Here is an 18,835-nt window from a genome sequence, read left to right as displayed (position 1 = left end):
TGAGTGTGAATCCTAAATCCTTCCTGGTCATGCTAACAAAGTTATAAGAATTTATTTGTGAAAGTATAGACAGTGGAAATTAAAATGTCCTGTGGTGCCTCTCCTGCCCCAAGTCGGCCAGTTTGACGTCCTACCCCCCTTAATGAAAATATATGGTGACATCTGAGGTCACTGAGGAGATGGTCGCATCACGTGTACCGATATCAGCCTGAGAGGTGTATCGCAGTTTCGATACATCGATACTTGAAAGCCTTCTGCCACACCTACGCACAGAGCACTTAGTTGCCGTGTGCGTGTTGCAGGTGAGCGTGCAGGCGGGCAGCGCGTCGGTGCGGGGGCGGCTGTCGCTGTCTGCTGTGCGGCCAGAGGACGGCGGCGTGTACGAGTGCGTGGCCAGCAGCGCGGCCGGCGCCGCCTCCCACGCCGCCCCCCTACACGTCGTGGGCCCGCCCCACGTCCGGCCCATGCCAGACCAGAGGGTCGTCGCCCACACCGACGCCGCCTTCCACTGCCGCGTCACCGGCTACCCGATCAGCCAGATACGCTGGGAGAAGGAGGGTTCGTACGTCTCTCTGCACAAATCTCACACGTCACATCGTACAGGACGATTCTATTTTGCATCAGCGATATGACTGGTTTGGGGTGACCCTCTACAACTTCTTCTCCTGTTCTTATGTCTTCATATCAAAGAAGCACAACCAAAGTCCTCGATCATTTGCTATTTGCATTTCGCCTACTGTACACTGTCTGATCAAAAGTATATGGACAGCCACTTGCAAGGCGGAACTGACAATTAGATTTCACTAGAGGTGGACCCACCAGCGTAGAAGGGGGCGGAGAAGTTCTCGTTCTCATTAGAGAGGGGGGCTAAACTCCGACAGAAAAGTCCGGAAACACGACCTGTGTTCTCTGCCAGGCCACTAGGAGCGCTGCAAGTTTATCAGACCCTCCATCTCGCTTTCTTATTCGCTGATTTTCTGTCTCTCGTGTTTGTTTTGGTTTCATCACATTGTGATTCTGATTACGACTTTTCATGTGTATTGAACTCTTTGAATTGCATTGCAAATATGTTTCTCGTATTCTGACGGCTTTGTGCTCGTATTCGAAGATTTGGTGGGGTAAATAATTCCATGTTTTATCCATTGTTTTCCAGTGTTTCGTCTGCGACTGTTTTACTTTCGTAAAATGAAGAATGAACAAACAGAGTTTAACAGCCTCAATTTTTTTCTACACCGTTAAAAGTTTATTTTTTCCTGAGGAATCAAATCTATAATAGCACAAACAGCTGACAACCTACAACATGGTGCCAAATAATTATTTTAATAATACCTGTGTACTAGTAATACTATACCATATTATCTTCTGTGCAACAAGAAAATCGATTATATTTAGAAGTAGAACATCTGTATGAACGAGAATCTTTGGCATGTTTACGTTCTGCTACTACAATGTACGAAAAAGTGTGAGACTATATATATATCCCAGTATGTACTGCAAAATTAAAGATGTGTATTGTTTATACAAACTGCAGAACAGAAGCAGATATCATGCAATGTTAAACTGTAAGTTAGTTTCATATTATTAACGCTGTTGAACTTATATCTACAGGCGAACAACTAAGAAACCTGATCTAAATCACTAAAAAATCACCTGAAGATGAGCCTGCAGGGCTCGAAATGCATAGTGCAGTAAATAAACTGCAACTTGTGACTGAAGGCGGTTTGTTCTTCATTTTACGAAATTCCATATTTGCTATTGTCCCGTATCAAACAGAATCTGCTTTCGTTTCATGGTGTTCTATGGACCTACGTGTATTTGTTATTGCTTAATAATCTATTTGTAGCCTCCATTTTCCGTACTTTCTCGCATTTAATGGAGAACTCCACGTTAGCAATTTTTTACAGTGTTGGTACTCAGCTTTATTATATCTTGTGACGGAATGTGTATGTATTCTGCTTTGAATGTTGTTGCATCTGGCCTTGAGTGCGATGCGTTCCTCAGTGGCTTGCAGAGCATAGATGTATACTTAGGTGACTAGGCCTGTGCTTTGAAGTCTTAATGACTAGAGGATTCTTCCTTGAAAATGCTAAAAATGTGACAGTAGTTACGCAAGTGTCTACACACATTATTTACAGATACCGGTACTACAAACATTACATTTTAGCAGGAGTCAATGAAAATTTCGGCGCCTCCAGTAAATGCGAGAGTACGAAGAACGGATGGGAACATAAATACAGTAGGACACAAGCAATATACGAGGGGCGTTTGAAAAGTCCATGTAAATATAAAAACTACTTAAGTATTTGGGGTAAACCTTTTTTATTTTTCGACATAGTCTCCTTTTAGATTTATACACTTCGTCCAACGCTGTTCTAATTGGTTGATCCCTTCCGAATAATAGGTATTGTCCAAGTCTGCAAAATAGCTATGAGTTGCTGCAATCACCTCCTCGTTTGAATAAAATCTTTGCCCCACCAGCCATTTCTTCCAATTATGGAACAAATAGTAATCCGGGGGAGCCAAGTCTGGTGAGTAGGGGGGATACGAAACGAGTTGGAATCCTATTACGATTAATTTTGCGACCACAACTGCTGAGGTGTGTGCTGGTGCATTGTCGTGATGGAAAAGGATTTTTTTGCGGTCCAATCGCCGGCGCCGGCGCTATTCTTGAAGCTCGGTTTTAAGACGGTCCAATAACTATGAATAATATGCAGCTGTAATAGTTTTACCCTTTTCCAGATAGTCGATGAGAATTATCCCTTGCGAATCCCAAAAGACAGTCGCCATAACCTTTCCGGCCGAAGGAATGTTCTTCGCCTTTCTTAGTGCAGATTCTCCCTTGGTAAGCCATTGTTTAGATCGTTGTTTGGTCTCAGGAGTATAGTGATGTATCCATGTTTCATCCACAGACGAAACGACGCTTAAAATTCTGCAGATTCTTCCTGAACAGCTGCAAACCATCCTTCACACGATTCCGTGTTTGGTCTAGCGTGAGCAATCGCGGAACCCATCTTGCGGATAGCTTTCTCATGTCCAAATGTTCATGCAAAATATTATGTACCCGTTCATTCGAGATGCCGATCAGCATTAACAATCGCACGCACCTTAGCTCTTCTGTCATCCATCATTTTATCAATGATTTCTGGAGTCGTAACCTCCACAGGGCGTCCAGAATGTTCAGCATCACTTGTGCCCATATGGCCACTACGAAAATTTTGAAACCACTTATAAACTGTTCTAATCGAAGGTGCAGAGTCACCTTAATGTTTATCAAGCTTCTCTTTAGTCTCCTGAGGCGTTTTGCCTTTCTTAAAGTAATGATTAATCACCACACGAAACTCCTTTTCGTCCATTTTTTGACAATCACTCGACTACCTTGATTCACACGAATGCCAAACACAAAGAAATAGACCAATATGGCTGAAACTTGGTGTTCGTTCTTTCCAAAGATGCTACTAACTAAACATGACGTCGATACGCGCCGGTGGTGCCATCTCTCGGACTTCACACAGACGTTTGAAACGCCCCTCGTACTTGGAACGCATTTAAATGGAGCGGCTCACGCACGGATTCGCAAGCAGTAACAAATAGACATGAGTCCACAGAATAGCATGTGACAAAACTAGCATCTGTTTCATATGAAAGAAAAACAACTGTGTTATCATTTACCCCAATCAGTGTTACGGATAAGAGCAAAAATTAAATACAATACACATGAAATATTTACAATGCAATTCAAACAAGAAGGTTGTAATAAGAGACATAATTTCCAGTTGATAACAGCCGCACAGTCAAAATTACAATATTGGATTTTAAAAATAAATACACTTCACCACCAAACTACCGTGAGGTGCAAATGGAAAATATTTCGCCAGGCAAGGACACAGATCATTGTGCCGTATTTTCGTGAATTCGAAGTTCATTGGCAGGCCTCTAGGAACGCTACTGCCGGTCTCCGTATCGTAACGCGGTCTTTACACTTCTGATACTTCGGTGTCCTGAGGAAAAACATTAACAACAGAGCTAGTACGTTAGGGAAGCTCAGGGTGTTCGAACGTAGACTAGTCATTAGATGTTACCCGAGTAAAAGATCCATCATGGATTTTCTAACACCTAGGCAGCTGGTGATTTCACTGTGAAATGGAAATGCGAAGAAAACGACCACAGCTGAACCAAGACCAGGTAGATCTCATGTATTGACGGTCACAGGCTGTCGACCATTACGGAGAATATTTGAGGAGACTTACGCCACCACTGAATAAGTCGGTAAAATAACTGGTCACTTGCCGTTTAAGATTCTTATTTAAAGATTCTTATTTACTGACTCGTTTCGGGCCCTGTCCGTCATCAGAAGATTTACATCTTCATGCCTACTCGGCAAATCACATTTATGTGCCTGGCCGAGAATTCACTGACCCACCTTCACAATAATTCTCTGCTTATCCACTCCCGAACAGCGCCCGGAAAAGATGAACACCTATATCTTTCCGTGCGAGCTCAGATCTCCCTCATTTTATTATGATGATCGTTTCTCCCTTTGTTGGTTGGCGTCAACAAAAGAAAGGTCTTCACATAAAGTATGGAGTCACATGTGTTGGTCATTAGTACTTATGCTAACAGCTGACGTATCTGGAAACGTATTTTGTACGAAGACTTCTCTTGCTGAAGTTCTGACACATCAAAAAGTAAGAATAAGTTGATGTTGAGGTTGTTGTGGAGGGGGAGACCAGACTGCGAGGCCATCGGTCTCATCGGATTAGGGAAGGACGGGGAAGGAAGTTGGCCGTGCCCTTTCAAAGGAACCATCCCGGCATTTGCCTGGAGTGATTTAGGGAAATCACGGAAAACCTAAATCAGGATGACCGGACGCGGGATCGAACCGTCGTCCTCCCAATGCGTGTCCAGTGTGCAGTTATTAGTTATTCTAGCGACCTGTTCAGCAGTGGCATGTCTCCACAGGTTTACAGTATCACCGCCGGCCTCCAGTGCGACCCTATGTCGCAGCTTCAGTTACGGGGGGTGGCTGTAAAAAGTGGCATGAAATGAGCAAGACGAAGTACTCGTGAGTTCAAAGTGCTGTCTGCAAACCAGACAGCACAGTGACTGTGCATAGGAAGTTAAAAAGAACGGGGTACAAACGGCCAGCATCTCCTCATAAGCCATACATTTCAGTATGCGACGTTTGAGGTGCCCTAAGAGGCGACAACACTGGACAGTGGGTGACTAGAAACTGATTTGCACTGATGACTCACTCCATACCCTGTGGTAATCAGATGGGAAATTTTGGGTTTCGCGAATGCCTGGAGAACTTCACCTACCATCACGTATAGTGTCAACAGCGAAGTACGGAGGAGGTGGTGCTACGGTGTGGAGTGTTAGTGTTTGGTCCGCTTATTGCGCTTAAGAAAACGCTAAATGCGGAATCTTGTGAACAGACTTTACAGTCTTGTGAAATGCGCACACACAGTAGAGGAAACGTTCGGAGACTATGGCTTATTGTGTCAGCATGACAATGCATCCTGTCATAAATCGGCATCTCTGAGGCAAAAAAGAAGCTTTGTGGACAGCAAAATGCCTGAAATAGAATAGCCTGCCCAGTGTCCCGACCTGCACATAATGGAGCACCGTTGGGATGAGTTAAACCCCATCGTCTAACACTATTACCTTCTCTGACGGAGATTGGGCTGTCATTTCTCCATATGCATTCAGACACATCATTGAAAGTGTACCCAGAAGAGTTCAAGCCGTTATAATGGCGAAGGACTGGTACAACCCGTATTAATATTCAGTAATAGCTGTCCGCACACTTTTGATTAGGTAGTGTACGAGTCTCAATGTTGATGTTAAATTTATCGCTAGTCTCATTCCCGTTACTTTCGTCTTCCTTTTTGTTTACTATCAGTCCATGTAACTCTTCCACATCTTCACTGAGGATAACAGAGTCGACAGCAAACTTTGTCATTCATGTCACTACTCATTACTTTCGTCTCGTTTCGTTCTCTCTCAATCCATATTCGGTGTTCAGCAGGCTGTTCATTCCATTCAGCGGGTCCTGTAAATTTACTCACCTTTAATGACAAGGCAAATTCCCCATGCACTCCCCTCAAATTTAATGGTAAGATGGCCTGGAGTATACCCCGTCAAAAACTGAACACAGATCAAGTACGAAAACAGGAAGAAGGTGTGATGAACTGCGAAAAGACAAACAAAATAGAAATAGTGAACGGCCCAAAATAACACGTGCAACATGGAGCGTACTGAAAGAAGCGCGGCCACATTGTTGTGTGGTCATGGTGTTGAACAGCGAAGGGCGAGATCCGCGCTCGGATCTCCCTCGTACCCCATTGTCTTCTTTATCCCCTCACAAAATTATGGACTGTTCATCTGGTCATTGACGTGCCTGTTGCCCTTCTGTGGTCTTGGTAGTTGTCATACTATAATTGGTAATAGAATATAAGTCATGTGATAAGAAAATATTATCGTCGCGATTAAATGTGATGAATACAGAGAGCACGCGATATGCTGCATCGATCTCTCACGGAAACAAAAACAACAAATTTTGAGTGTGGTCTATGTTACAACAAAGGAATTCAAGAGTAAAAACTTCGATTCCTCCCTCGGTCATGGGGGTGTGTGTTGTCCTTAGTGTAAGTTAGTTTAAGTTAGACTGAGGAGTGTGTAAGCCTGGGGACCGATGACCTCAGCAGTTTGGTACCACAGAACTTACCATCACCTTACACCACGCTGCTGCAAACAGACTTTACAACACGACACAGACACAAAATGAATACAGCGAACAGGCACGCCAATGACCGAACGGACAGTTTATAATTTTGAGAGAAAAAAAGGAGCACGAGGGAGATTCGAACATCGATCTCCCTCTTCGCAGTCCAGCACCGTGAAGACAACCATTATGCAGTGGCTCGGCAGCTTCCCTCGACGTTGCATATCTTAAGCGTGAACCCTTCACTTTTTCTATTTTGGTTCTTTTTGCACACTTCAGGACACGTTTTTCCTCTTTTCTTGCATGATCTGTGTTGAGTTTTTGACGGACTATCAACTGGACCGTTTTATCACTAAATCTGAGGAGGATGCGATGGGAGTTATACTAGTGAGAATAACAATGTCACCAGCAAATGCCGTCATTGATATCATTTCACCTTGTATTTTAATCAGAGTCTTGGACGTTTCTTTCATTTCTGCCATTGTTTCTTCGATGTACACGTTGAACATCAGTGGAGGAAGACTGTACACTTGTCGAACATAATATCTACTACGAGCACTTCTCTCTTAGTCTTTCATCTTTATTGTTCCCTCTTGGTTCGTCTACATGTTATACATTACACGTCCTTAGCTGCACTTATATTTCTGAAACTTTCTGATATATTTGTTTATTTTACGTTGTCGATTGATTTTTGGGGGTCAACAAATCCTATGAAATTGTGATTTTTTGTACGTCTTTTCTCAGTTATCAGTCATACCGTCAGAACTGAATTCTAGGTGCCTTTACCTTTCCTAAAACGAAACTGATCGTCACTTAAGAGAACCTCATTTTCTTTTCCACTCTATTGTATTTTTACGGCATGTAAGTTTTCGTGCATTCTTCTAAGTAGCAAAATATCAAGTACCAAAAATTCTATGCAAAAATCATTCAATAAGAAATTAGTGTCGATAGAAAACAAAGCAGTAGCTGTGGTAAATGAAATCTTTGTTATTATGAACAGTACCAGTTTCCTCATAGTAAATTGCATCTGTTGAGAAAAGGGAGAAACATAAGTAAACTAATTGCAATTACTACATTTAGCTGACAACTATCTTTTGATTCTGAACAATAGAATCCACAATCTCATTACAACAATTATTCTTTTCAGGAACCACACTACCGGACAACGACAGACAGCAAGTGTTCCAGAATGGGACACTCATAATACAGAACATGCAGAAACATTCCGATGAGGGAGGTTACGTGTGCGTAGCGACAAATCCGGACGGACTCACTTCAAGGAGCAAGCTGAATATTCAGGTCCTGGGTAAGAGAGTTTGAAGAACGGGAACGGCATTCGTTCACCAACTAGTCTGCACTGTATAAACACTGACGTAAATGTGTTGCACATGAAATACCCGTCCGACTTTTGTCACTTTCTTGAGAGACTTACATCACATAACGTATATCAAATGATTATTGTTTTTTAGACATGTGTCCATTATCAACATCAGTTCGAGTAATCCTCACGTATATAAACACACTCTTGAATCCGTTGTAGGATGGACATGCTATGTCACTTCAGGAAGGTTGTGGGCTGGAGACTGATGTGAAAATGTACGTCTTCGTATCGCATCCCGGACATTTGATCCGTTTGTGGTATGAGATGCAGTGTGGGGTTTTGCACTATGTTGACGTAACATGCCGTTTAGTACCCCGCACATCTAGTTTATGACGATAGATTCTGCCAGGCTTGCCGCACACTAGTGAGCACTCAGCCTCGGGTTAAACATGGCCAAACCAGTCCTGTTGTCCTATCCAATAGCTCGCCACACAGTGATCCTAAGAGTTGCAGATGTATGGGTTTCGAGAATCGCTGCTACCTGTGACCTTTCACCAGGTCATCTGAGAACACTTTGTCGTCGATCTGAGACCACAAACAGAAACTAGACTCTTATCTGAATACCACACAATGTCAGTCCATGATCAAGTTGACTCTGATTCCACACCGTACAAGTTTGTATACTGTTTGTGGCAGAGTGTCAGTGGTAATTGACACCCAGATTCCTGGTCCAGTCAACAAGGACCAAGAACGCTCGAATAGGCGAAAACGAGTTGTCGTGAGTTTTTTATAATCATAGGAGTGAGTTAGGAAGAATCAGTGCTCAAAGAAGAGGGATACGCTTGAAGTTCTCCGAGGCTACAGGTACTGCAATGAGGAATAGCACAGCGGGCGATTCAGTTGAAGAGGATGGTTATCTCTAAGAAGGCCAGTCACAGAAGTTGGAAAGAAAAACATAAGTACAAAAAAGGTAACTGCAAAGAAACCATGAGTAACAGGAGAAATACTTCAGTTGATCGATGAAAGAAAAAAGTCCAAAAATGTTCAGAGAAATTCATGAATACAGAAATACAAGTTACTTAGGAATGAAATATAGAGGAAATGCACGGAAGTTAAAACGATATGGCTGCAAGAAATATGTGAACAAATCGAAAAAGAAGTGATTTTCGGACGGACTGATATAGCATGTAGAAAAGTGAAAACAGCCTCTGGTGAAATTAAAACAAAGAGCTGTAATATTCAGAGTGCAATGGGAATTCCACTATTAAATGCAGAGAAGAGAGCAGACAGGTAGAATGAGTACATTGAAGGCCTCTATGTGTGTCAAGACTTTGTCTGATGAAGTTATAGAAGAAGAAACAGGAGTCGTTATAAAATATGTAGAAGATCCGTATTAGAACCAGAATTTAAGAGAACTTTTGAATACTTAAAATAGAATACGGCAGTAGGAATAGTTAACATTTCATCAGAATTTCTAAAATCGCTGGGAGAAGTGGCAACTTTTCGAATCTGTATGTACAGAGCAGGGAATCAGTGATCATAAGGCCGTTGCAGCATCCCTGAATATGGAAGTTAATAGGAATATAAAAAAAGGGAGGAAGGTTTATCTGTTTAGCAAGAGTAATAGAAGGCAGATTTCAGACTACCTAACAGATCAAAACGAAAATTTCTGTTCCGACACTGACAATGTTGAGTGTTTATGGAAAAAGTTCAAGGCAATCGTAAAATGCGTTTTAGACAGGTACGTGCCGAGTAAAACTGTGAGGGACGGGAAAAACCCACCGTGGTACAACAACAAAGTTAGGAAACTACTGCGAAAGCAAAGAGAGCTCCACTCCAAGTTTAAACGCAGCCAAAACCTCTCAGACAAACAGAAGCTAAACGATGTCAAAGTTAGTGTAAGGTGGGCTATGCGTGAAGCGTTCATTGAATTCGAAAGTAAAATTCTATGTACCGACTTGACAGAAAATCCTAGGAAGTTCTGGTCTTACGTTAAATCAGTAAGTGGCTCGAAACAGCATATCCAGACACTACGGGATGATGATGGCATTGAAACAGAGGATGACTCGCGTAAAGCTGAAATACTAAACACCTTTTTCCAAAGCTGTTTCACAGAGGAAGACCGCACTGCAGTTCCTTCTCTAAATCCTCGCACAAACGAAAAAATGGCTGACATCGAAATAAGTGTCCAAGGAATAGAAAAGCAACTGGAATCACTCAATAGAGGAAAGTCCACTGGACCTGACGGGATACCAATTCGATTCTACACAGAGTACGCGAAAGAACTAGCCCCCCTTCTAACAGCCGTGTACCGCAAGTCTCTAGAGGAACGGAGGGTTCCAAATGATTGGAAAAGAGCACAGATAGTCCCAGTCTTCAAGAAGGGTCGTCGAGCAGATGCGCAAAACTATAGACCTATATCTCTTACGTCGATCTCTTGTAGAATTTTAGAACATGTTTTTTGCTCGCGTATCATGTCATTTCTGGAAACCCAGAATCTACTATGTAGGAATCAACATGGATTCCGGAAACAGCGATCGTGTGAGACCCAACTCGCCTTATTTGTTCATGAGACCCAGAAAATATTAGATACAGGCTCCCAGGTAGATGCTATTTTTCTTGACTTCCGGAAGGCGTTCGATACAGTTCCGCACTGTCGCCTGATAAACAAAGTAAGAGCCTACGGAATATCAGACCAGCTGTGTGGCTGGATTGAAGAGTTTTTAGCAAACAGAACACAGCATGTTGTTATCCATGGAGAGACGTCTACAGACGTTAAAGTAACCTCTGGCGTGCCACAGGGGAGTGTTATGGGACCATTGCTTTTCACAATATATATAAATGACTTAGTAGATAGTGTCGGAAGTTCCATGCGGCTTTTCGCGGATGATGCTGTAGTATACAGAGAAGTTGCTGCATTAGAAAATTGTAGCGAAATACAGGAAGATCTGCAGCGGATAGGCACTTGGTGCAGGGAGTGGCAACTGACCCTTAACATAGACAAATGTAATGTATTGCGAATACATAGAAAGAAGGATCCTTTATTGTATGATTATATGATAGCGGAACAAACACTGGTAGCAGTTACTTCTGTAAAATATCTGGGAGTATGCGTACGGAACGATTTGAAGTGGAATGATCATATAAAACTAATTGTTGGTAAGGCGGGTACCAGGTTGAGATTCATTGGGAGAGTGCTTAGAAAATGTAGTCCATCAACAAAGGAGGTGGCTTACAAAACACTCGTTCGACCTATACTTGAGTATTGCTCATCAGTGTGGGATCCGTACCAGGTCGGGTTGACGGAGGAGATAGAGAAGATCCAAAGAAGAGCGGCGCGTTTCGTCACTGGGTTATTTGGTAACCGTGATAGCGTTACGGAGATGTTTAATAAACTCAAGTGGCAGACTCTGCAAGAGAGGCGCTCTGCATCGCGGTGTAGCTTGCTCGCCAGGTTTCGAGAGGGTGCGTTTCTGGATGAGGTATCGAATATATTGCTTCCCCTACTTATACTTCCCGAGGAGATCACGAATGTAAAATTAGAGAGATTAGAGCGCGCACGGAGGCTTTCAGACAGTCGTTCTTCCCGCGAACCATACGCGACTGGAACAGGAAAGGGAGGTAATGACAGTGGCACGTAAAGTGCCCTCCGCCACACACCGTTGGGTGGCTTGCGGAGTATCAATGTAGATGTAGATGTAGAAAACGACTGTTCACGTTAGTGTATAGAAAGTCTGACACCCGGAAAAACATCGTCCACACAATCCCGAAGATTGCAAGAGCCGACAAGTGCTATGACTATCGCACAGTCAGCTTAATAGCTCGTGTATCCGAGTTGATGACAAGTACAATATATAGAAGAACGGAAAAGAAAATTGAGGATGCTTTAGATGATGATCAGTTTGGCATTAGGAAAGCTGAAGGCACTAGAGAGGCAATTCTGACGTTGTGGTTTACAATGAAAGCAAGACTTAAGAAAAATCAAGACACACTCTTAGCATTTGTCGACTTGGAGCGTTCTACAATGTCAAATGTCGCAAGATGCTCCAAATTATGACAAAAATAGATATAAGCTGTAGGAAAAGGTGGGTAACATGCAATATGTACAAGAGGCAGGAGGGAACGGTAAGAGTGGAATATCAAGAATGGAGTGCTCGGATAAGAAAGGGTGTCTCTACAGTGCAATCTACACATTGAAGAAGCAATGACAGAAATAAAAGAAAGATTCAAGAGTGGAATTGATGACATTTCTATCTTCAGTGCAACTGAGGAAGAATTACAGATTCTGCTGAATGGAATGAACAGTGTAATGAGTGCAGAATATAGATTGAGAGTAAATCAAAGAACAATGAAAGTAATGAATAGTTGTAGAAATGAGAACAGCTAGAAACTTAACGTGAGGATTGGTGCTACCTAGGCAGCAAAACGACCAAAGACGGAAGGAGTAAGGACGACATGAAAAGCAGACTCTCGCTGGCGGAAAGGGCATTCCTGGCCAAGAAAAGTCTACTGGTGTCGAACATATGCCTTGATTTGAGCCGGCCGGAGTTCTAGGCGCTACAGTCTGGAGCCGAGCGACCGCTACGGGCGCAGGTTCGAATCCTGCCTCGAGCATGGATGTGTGTGATGTCCTTAGTTTAGTTAGGTTTAATTAGTTCTAAGTTATAGGCGACTGATGACCTCAGAAGTTAGGTCGCATAGTGCTCAGAGCATTTTGAACCTTGATTTGAGGAAGAAATTTCTGAGAACGTATGTTTTGAGCACAGTATTGTATCGCAGTGAAACATGTACTGTCGGTAAACCGGAAAAGAAGAGAACAGAAGCATTTGAGATGTGGTGCTGAAGAATAATGTTGAAAATCTGGTGGACTGACAAGATAAGGAATGAAGAGGTTCTCCAGTGAATTGGAGAGGAAAAGAATATATGGAAAACACTGACCACGGAATAACTTCTGTGGTGCTAGAGGGAACTGTAGAGGGCAAAAACTGTAGAGGAAGACGGAGATTGGAATAGATCCAGCAAATAATTGAGGACGTTGGTTGCAGGTGCTACTCTGACTTGAAGAGATTGTTACAGGTGAGGAACTCGTGGCGGTTCGCATCAAGCCAGTCAGATGCCTACTAAAAAAAGAAAAAAAGAAACACATAGCGGTATCCATGAACAACATACTAAAAATCCCGATCAGTCAGCTGTGAGCTTGGGGTTGAAAGGGCCATTAACGTCACTTTTTTCTTGAATAACTTGATAATCCGGGCATTTAGAGAAAATATTTCTCGGTACACAATTAATGCACATAAAATTTTCTGCAAGAAAGCCTCTATTAATGTTTTCTCTAGGATTAATAGTTTCAGCATTGCAGGGGATGGAAAAATGGCAACTTATAAAACATAGCGTTTTAGGGGTAGAAAAATTAATGTTTATTTTTAAATTACGTGAATTAATAACAAATATGAAGTATGTACCATATCAAAGTGCAGTAGAACCCTATTAAGGAAGAAATAGCATTCTGGAGGTATAAGAGTGTGGAAGCAGGTTGGAGGAAGGCAGGTCGCTGAATTGTGGTCATGCACCCGGTGGCTGTCGGGGTTTGTGCGTTAACACACAACATGGAATAATGATGTGAGTTACCAATGATAATAAATTGTGCACACCTTTCTGCTCTTCTAGAGTGGAAACTGAGACTTAGCCATCCTGTAAGGCAGCTGTAGAGTCCTTCTGAGAAAGCGACCTCACCCACGGTGAGTGCTACCCAGTTTTCAGTTTACAGATAGACTACATTTCAACAGCAGTTCCTCTCCATTTCTCTTATGTTAATGCACAAAATAGCTTCACGGAGCTCGTCTTTAAGCAGTGTAGATATTTTTAGTTTATTAAGTGATGCTTATTTGCATTTATAAAATGAGCTTTTGTTTCAAATACGTTGCTGTAAGTAATGGCCAAGTATTGTTTAAACTGTGTTATGTTGTCAGCGACCTGCATAGTGTTGGTAGAAAAGGGACTGGATTGCTAAAAATGTCATCTTGACGCTGTGTATTACTGACATCATTTTGTAAAGCTGTGTAACTGTGTTGGGTCACTTTGCAGTCAATTAATGAACCCTTTAGGGGTTGGGAGAGCTGAGGCAGCGATGGTGCATTTGATGCACCTCACGCTGCGAAAACTATTTCAGCCATTGACAACAGACGCAATGAAATCTGCATTTTCGAATACATATAGACAACGTGTTACAGTTACAACAAGCTCTACTGTTTACAGTCCAGTCGTTAACCTTTTTCCACAACAGCTCACTTGTTGTTGTTGTTGTGGTCTTCAGTCCTGAGACTGGTTTGATGCAGCTCTCCATGTTACTCTATCCGGCGTAAGCTTTTTCCATCTCCCAGTACCTACTGCGACCTACATCCTTCTGAATCTGCTTAGTGTATTCATCTCTTGGTTTCCCTCTACGATTTTTACCCTCCACGCTGCCCTCCAGTACTAAATTGGTGATAGCTTGATGCCTCAGAACATGTCCTACCAGCCGATCCGTTCTTCTAGTCAAGTTGTGCCACAAACTTCTCTTCTCCCCAATTCTTTTCAATACCTCCTCATTAGTTATATGATCTACCCATCTAATCTTCAGCATTCTTCTGTAGCACCACATTTCGAAAGCTTCTATTCTCGTCTAAACTATTTATCGTCCATGTTTCACTTCGATACATGGCTACATTCAGTACAAATACTTTCAGAAACGACTTCCTGACACTTAAATCAATACTCGATGTTAACAAATTTCTCTTCTTCAGAAACGTTTTCCTTGCCATTGCCAGTCTACATTTTATACCCTCTCTACTTCGACCATCATCAGTTATTTTGCTCCCCAAATAGCAAAACTCCTTTAGTACTTTAAGTGTCTCATTTCCCAATCTAATTCCCTCAGCATCACTGACAGCTCACTTAACAACTGCAAATAAGCAATTAATAGACTGAAAATAACTCCAATTGAACATAAACAAGAAGTTATTTTGTCTGCTCACTGGACAGGAAATGCAGGGAAGGTGTAGTCTGAAAGGGTCAGCACTCGTAACGTAAGAAGTTACATTTCCCGGAAGAAAGCTAGAATTGTCGTATAGGATGATTAAGAACCAGTTTCCCCTCTAGCAGAGTAGAACAGTTTCCGTATAGTGTTAACGCACTTTCTGGGAACTAAACATCTCTTCACACTCCGTAGCTAATGGTTCAAAACGTGCTCTGCAAAACCACATGACTTTTTCCCCAAATTTTCTTTCACTGACTGAACTGACCCGTAATCAGTTCCTGACGCTTTGTGGTGCTGCTCTGCCGATATGTTCTGCCCGAATTTCAGGTGTTGTCATCCGTCTATTTAGCAGAGCCAGTGGAACCGTAATCTCGTAGTATAATGCGTCTGGAAGGTTCGGTGCATATTCTTCTTGCCACTCTGCTGTCCTGAGTCCATGTCGCCACCACTCGTTCTGTTGACATTACACTGCAGCCAGGTAAAGTATATGAGCTCTCTGTCGGTATGATGCTCCCTTGTCCGCCATGCCAAACATTCGGCCTTTCGCAGAGTCCAGGTGACGGATATAAGCTGCATGCGCACGCCCTCTGGTCATGCTGCGCTGCGATCTCGACCTGGAAAGTTCCAGTAATGTTACGCGCGCGAAATAACCATCATATTGAGATGTTTTATTTTCACACCACCACATCTCGTCACATAAAACACTGATTTGAGTAACGAAAGAGGCCAAGAGCCACTTATTTGTCAATTTGTAATATTTAACTAGGCTTTGTAATGATGTATTTTCACAATTAACAACGAGAAATGAATCCAGCGCCACTGACGTGCCTAAGAAACTATAGACTAATTCAACGCGCATGTAAAAACATCGATATTAAAGAAAAACTCTGAAGACAAAAAAAGCAAGCGCACAACCCATCGTCCACTGCCGGACGATATCACTCTCTTTTTATCTCCTGTATAATACGGACGCACCATTACATGGGCGTCATTATAAGATTTGTAATTTGTTAAAACCTACAGAGATACGCATGTGGGACTAGTATATGTGACTAACGCAGTGTGGTTAAAGAGGCCAAGAGCCATTTATTTGTCCATGTATAATATTTAACTACGCGTTGTAATGATGTATTTTGATAATTTACAACGAGAAATGAATCCAGCGCCACTGACGCGCCTACGTGATTTCTGAACTTTTCAAAACACTCAGGCTCTGCCATTGTTATTAACGTAAGAGTTAACATGCTATCTGTATGTTAAATCCAAACTCATAATTTTGTGTTTGTTTTGGTAGTTGGGCAACCTTAATCATTTACTTTTAATGTGCCAAGTGTTTTCACAGAGCGAACCGTGTCCGACGTGACATTGTGTGGTCACAACAGTCGAGGCCGACATTAACATACTGCTTATATTCCCCCCTCGTAATATTCTTCAAACTCAGTTTTAAACTGGCCCTTAGGTACATTTTCAGTGCGAGCGACGCCCGGGAATTTCTTAGGAAACTTTACTTCTCCAACCGCACGTCGCTCGCACAAAGCCTCACCGTTCCATATTTCGACGCGGCACTTCCTAAACGGGAAAGGGAGCCACGCAAGTACATGCTGCTTCCCCTTCTCAATCTGATGTTTAATAATAATAATAATAATAATAATAATAATAATAATAATATTTCCTTACTCGTGATCCACAATATACTCTATACGTACCTGGCCCACATGGTTGAAAAATACCAGTTGCATAACAGCCCTAAGGAAACTAAACTCAAAAATGTGTGAAAATTACAGGACAATAGCTTTGATGCCACAGTCTAGCAATATTCTTTTAAAAATCATCCTGAATTGACTCAAAATATAAATGGACAGGTAGTTGCCGAAGGAACATAATACAGAAAAGGTAAAAGCACCAAGGACCAAACAGGAAATGTCAGTTGGGTAATGGAAAAATTGGAAGAATATCAAGAAGACTTATTTACGCTCTTCTCAGACTACAGCAAAGCATTTGGCTATGTAAGTCACTAAAAAATGTGGGAAATAATAGATTTTGTGGGAATACCAGAGCCCTTTACACTACAAATCATAAATCTATACAAAAAACAAGAAGATTAGTAAAAATATAGCAAGAATTTATAGAAGCTTTGGAGACATGGAAAAAAATTATCTGTACCATAGATGCTTCTTTTCAATATGTACGATGATATATAATGAGAAGTGTAGGTGTGTCAGATATGGAAACTGGAGTTAAAGTTTGGAGTTGGGGGGGAGGGGGAAGGGAGGGAGGGGGCATCAATTAATATATTCCGACGATACACTTATAATCTGTAGTAGAGAAGACATTAAAAGTATGTTGGAAAAAATACGAAAAGAAAGCCAAAAAGTTAAAATTGTGACGACAGGAATGAAGACTAATGTGGTGATAAGGAGAAAACATTGAGGAAGTCTATGGTAATATAATTTTGGGATACGCGATGCCAATAAGTAGCTCCTGCACTGAGGAATAAGAAAAAGTGTACAGCTTGGAATAGATGCTACAATTAAGCCAATTCCTCAAGGAAAGGAAACCGTAACTTGAAACGTATTCGCAGCTGCGAATACGGACAAGGATCTGCTGTGTAAGGGAATGACGACAATGAAAACCTGTGTCGGGCTGGCACTCGAACCCGGATTTTCTGCTTATAGCGATAGTGTGATAGCGGTAAATGCCGCTTCGAGTCCGAGTCTGACACAAATTTTCATTGTCGTCATTCCATATCACATCTCATGGTCGTCCATGTTTGCAGGTGTGAATACATTTCATGTATTTCAGAACGGCTGTAGTTGCCACCGAGCCAGTTCCTTCGGACATGCATGCATGTTGAGAGGTGCCACGGCACTCTCTCACTTTAACAACTCTGTCAGTCAGATTAATATTCATATTGTAGGCCATGATCATGGAGTTCTCTAGTGCTACGTTTAGCATGGAAGGTTTATAGCTTTTTTCATGAGGAAATTGCTGGCAGAATCTTCATATAACTGTATGTGTAGCCTATAGAGAACTTCTACCCATAGTGCAGTAGCGGAGGCGACGGCGAAGAGGGAGGAAGATGGGTCGCGGGTCATAAAGACTGTATCCAGCGACCTGGCTGTGCGAATGATTCTGGGGAGCAGCGCTCTGTGGACAGCACCTGCAGAGGGAATGGCACGTCCGTCTTCCCACATAGGATTAGAGTGGGAGGGCGCCGGTTCGCAAAACATTATACCTGGGCCAAGCGATTGACCATCGAGAAGGTGACCGACTGGTGAAAACTTGATGGAGGGAGGCATATAAGAGAGACTGCTACAATCTTTATCTTGCAAACAGTGGGACGGTCATAAAACTCTAAGCAATCTCATGTTAGAAGCTGGTACGATAAGGAGTGAGTGACTGGTGGAGTGGCCGAGCGGTTCTAGGCACTACAGTCTGGAACCGCGCGACCGCTACGGTCGTAGGTTCGAATCCTGCCTCGGGTATGGATGTGTGTGATGTCCTTAGGCTAGTTAGGTTTAAGTAGTTCTAAGTTCTAGGGGACTGATGACCCCAGAAGTTAAGTCCCATAGTGCTCAGAGCCATTTGAACCATTTTGAGTGAGTGGTGCACGTTAGTGGAGGCAAGACTGTAACTCCTCTGACGCCAGTAAGTCGCCAGGTACTTTAAACGAGGTGCAAAACCAAATATTTCATGGGCACAACTTTCTGGGAAGCTTAACAGTCTTCTTTCAGAAATTGGAAATTGTGAACTGGACAGATTAGATCTCTCATCA

At 42.4% G+C, this 18,835-nt stretch overlaps 1 protein-coding gene across 1 annotated transcript in view; it reads left to right on the top strand.

Moving 5' to 3' along the window:
- Positions 1-18,835, top strand: part of LOC124776081 (Down syndrome cell adhesion molecule-like protein Dscam2) — a 197,595-nt gene that overhangs the window by 42,437 nt on the left and 136,323 nt on the right. Inside the window, exons 5-6 of the mRNA XM_047250924.1 lie at positions 367-558; positions 7,872-8,030. Coding sequence (XP_047106880.1) covers positions 367-558; positions 7,872-8,030 — 351 coding nt within the window. The remainder of the gene's footprint in view (positions 1-366; positions 559-7,871; positions 8,031-18,835) is intronic.

This window comes from Schistocerca piceifrons, chromosome 2 (genome assembly GCF_021461385.2).
Source record: "Schistocerca piceifrons isolate TAMUIC-IGC-003096 chromosome 2, iqSchPice1.1, whole genome shotgun sequence".
Lineage (NCBI taxonomy): Eukaryota > Metazoa > Arthropoda > Insecta > Orthoptera > Acrididae > Schistocerca > Schistocerca piceifrons.
This window is presented reverse-complemented; position numbering and strand designations above follow the sequence as displayed.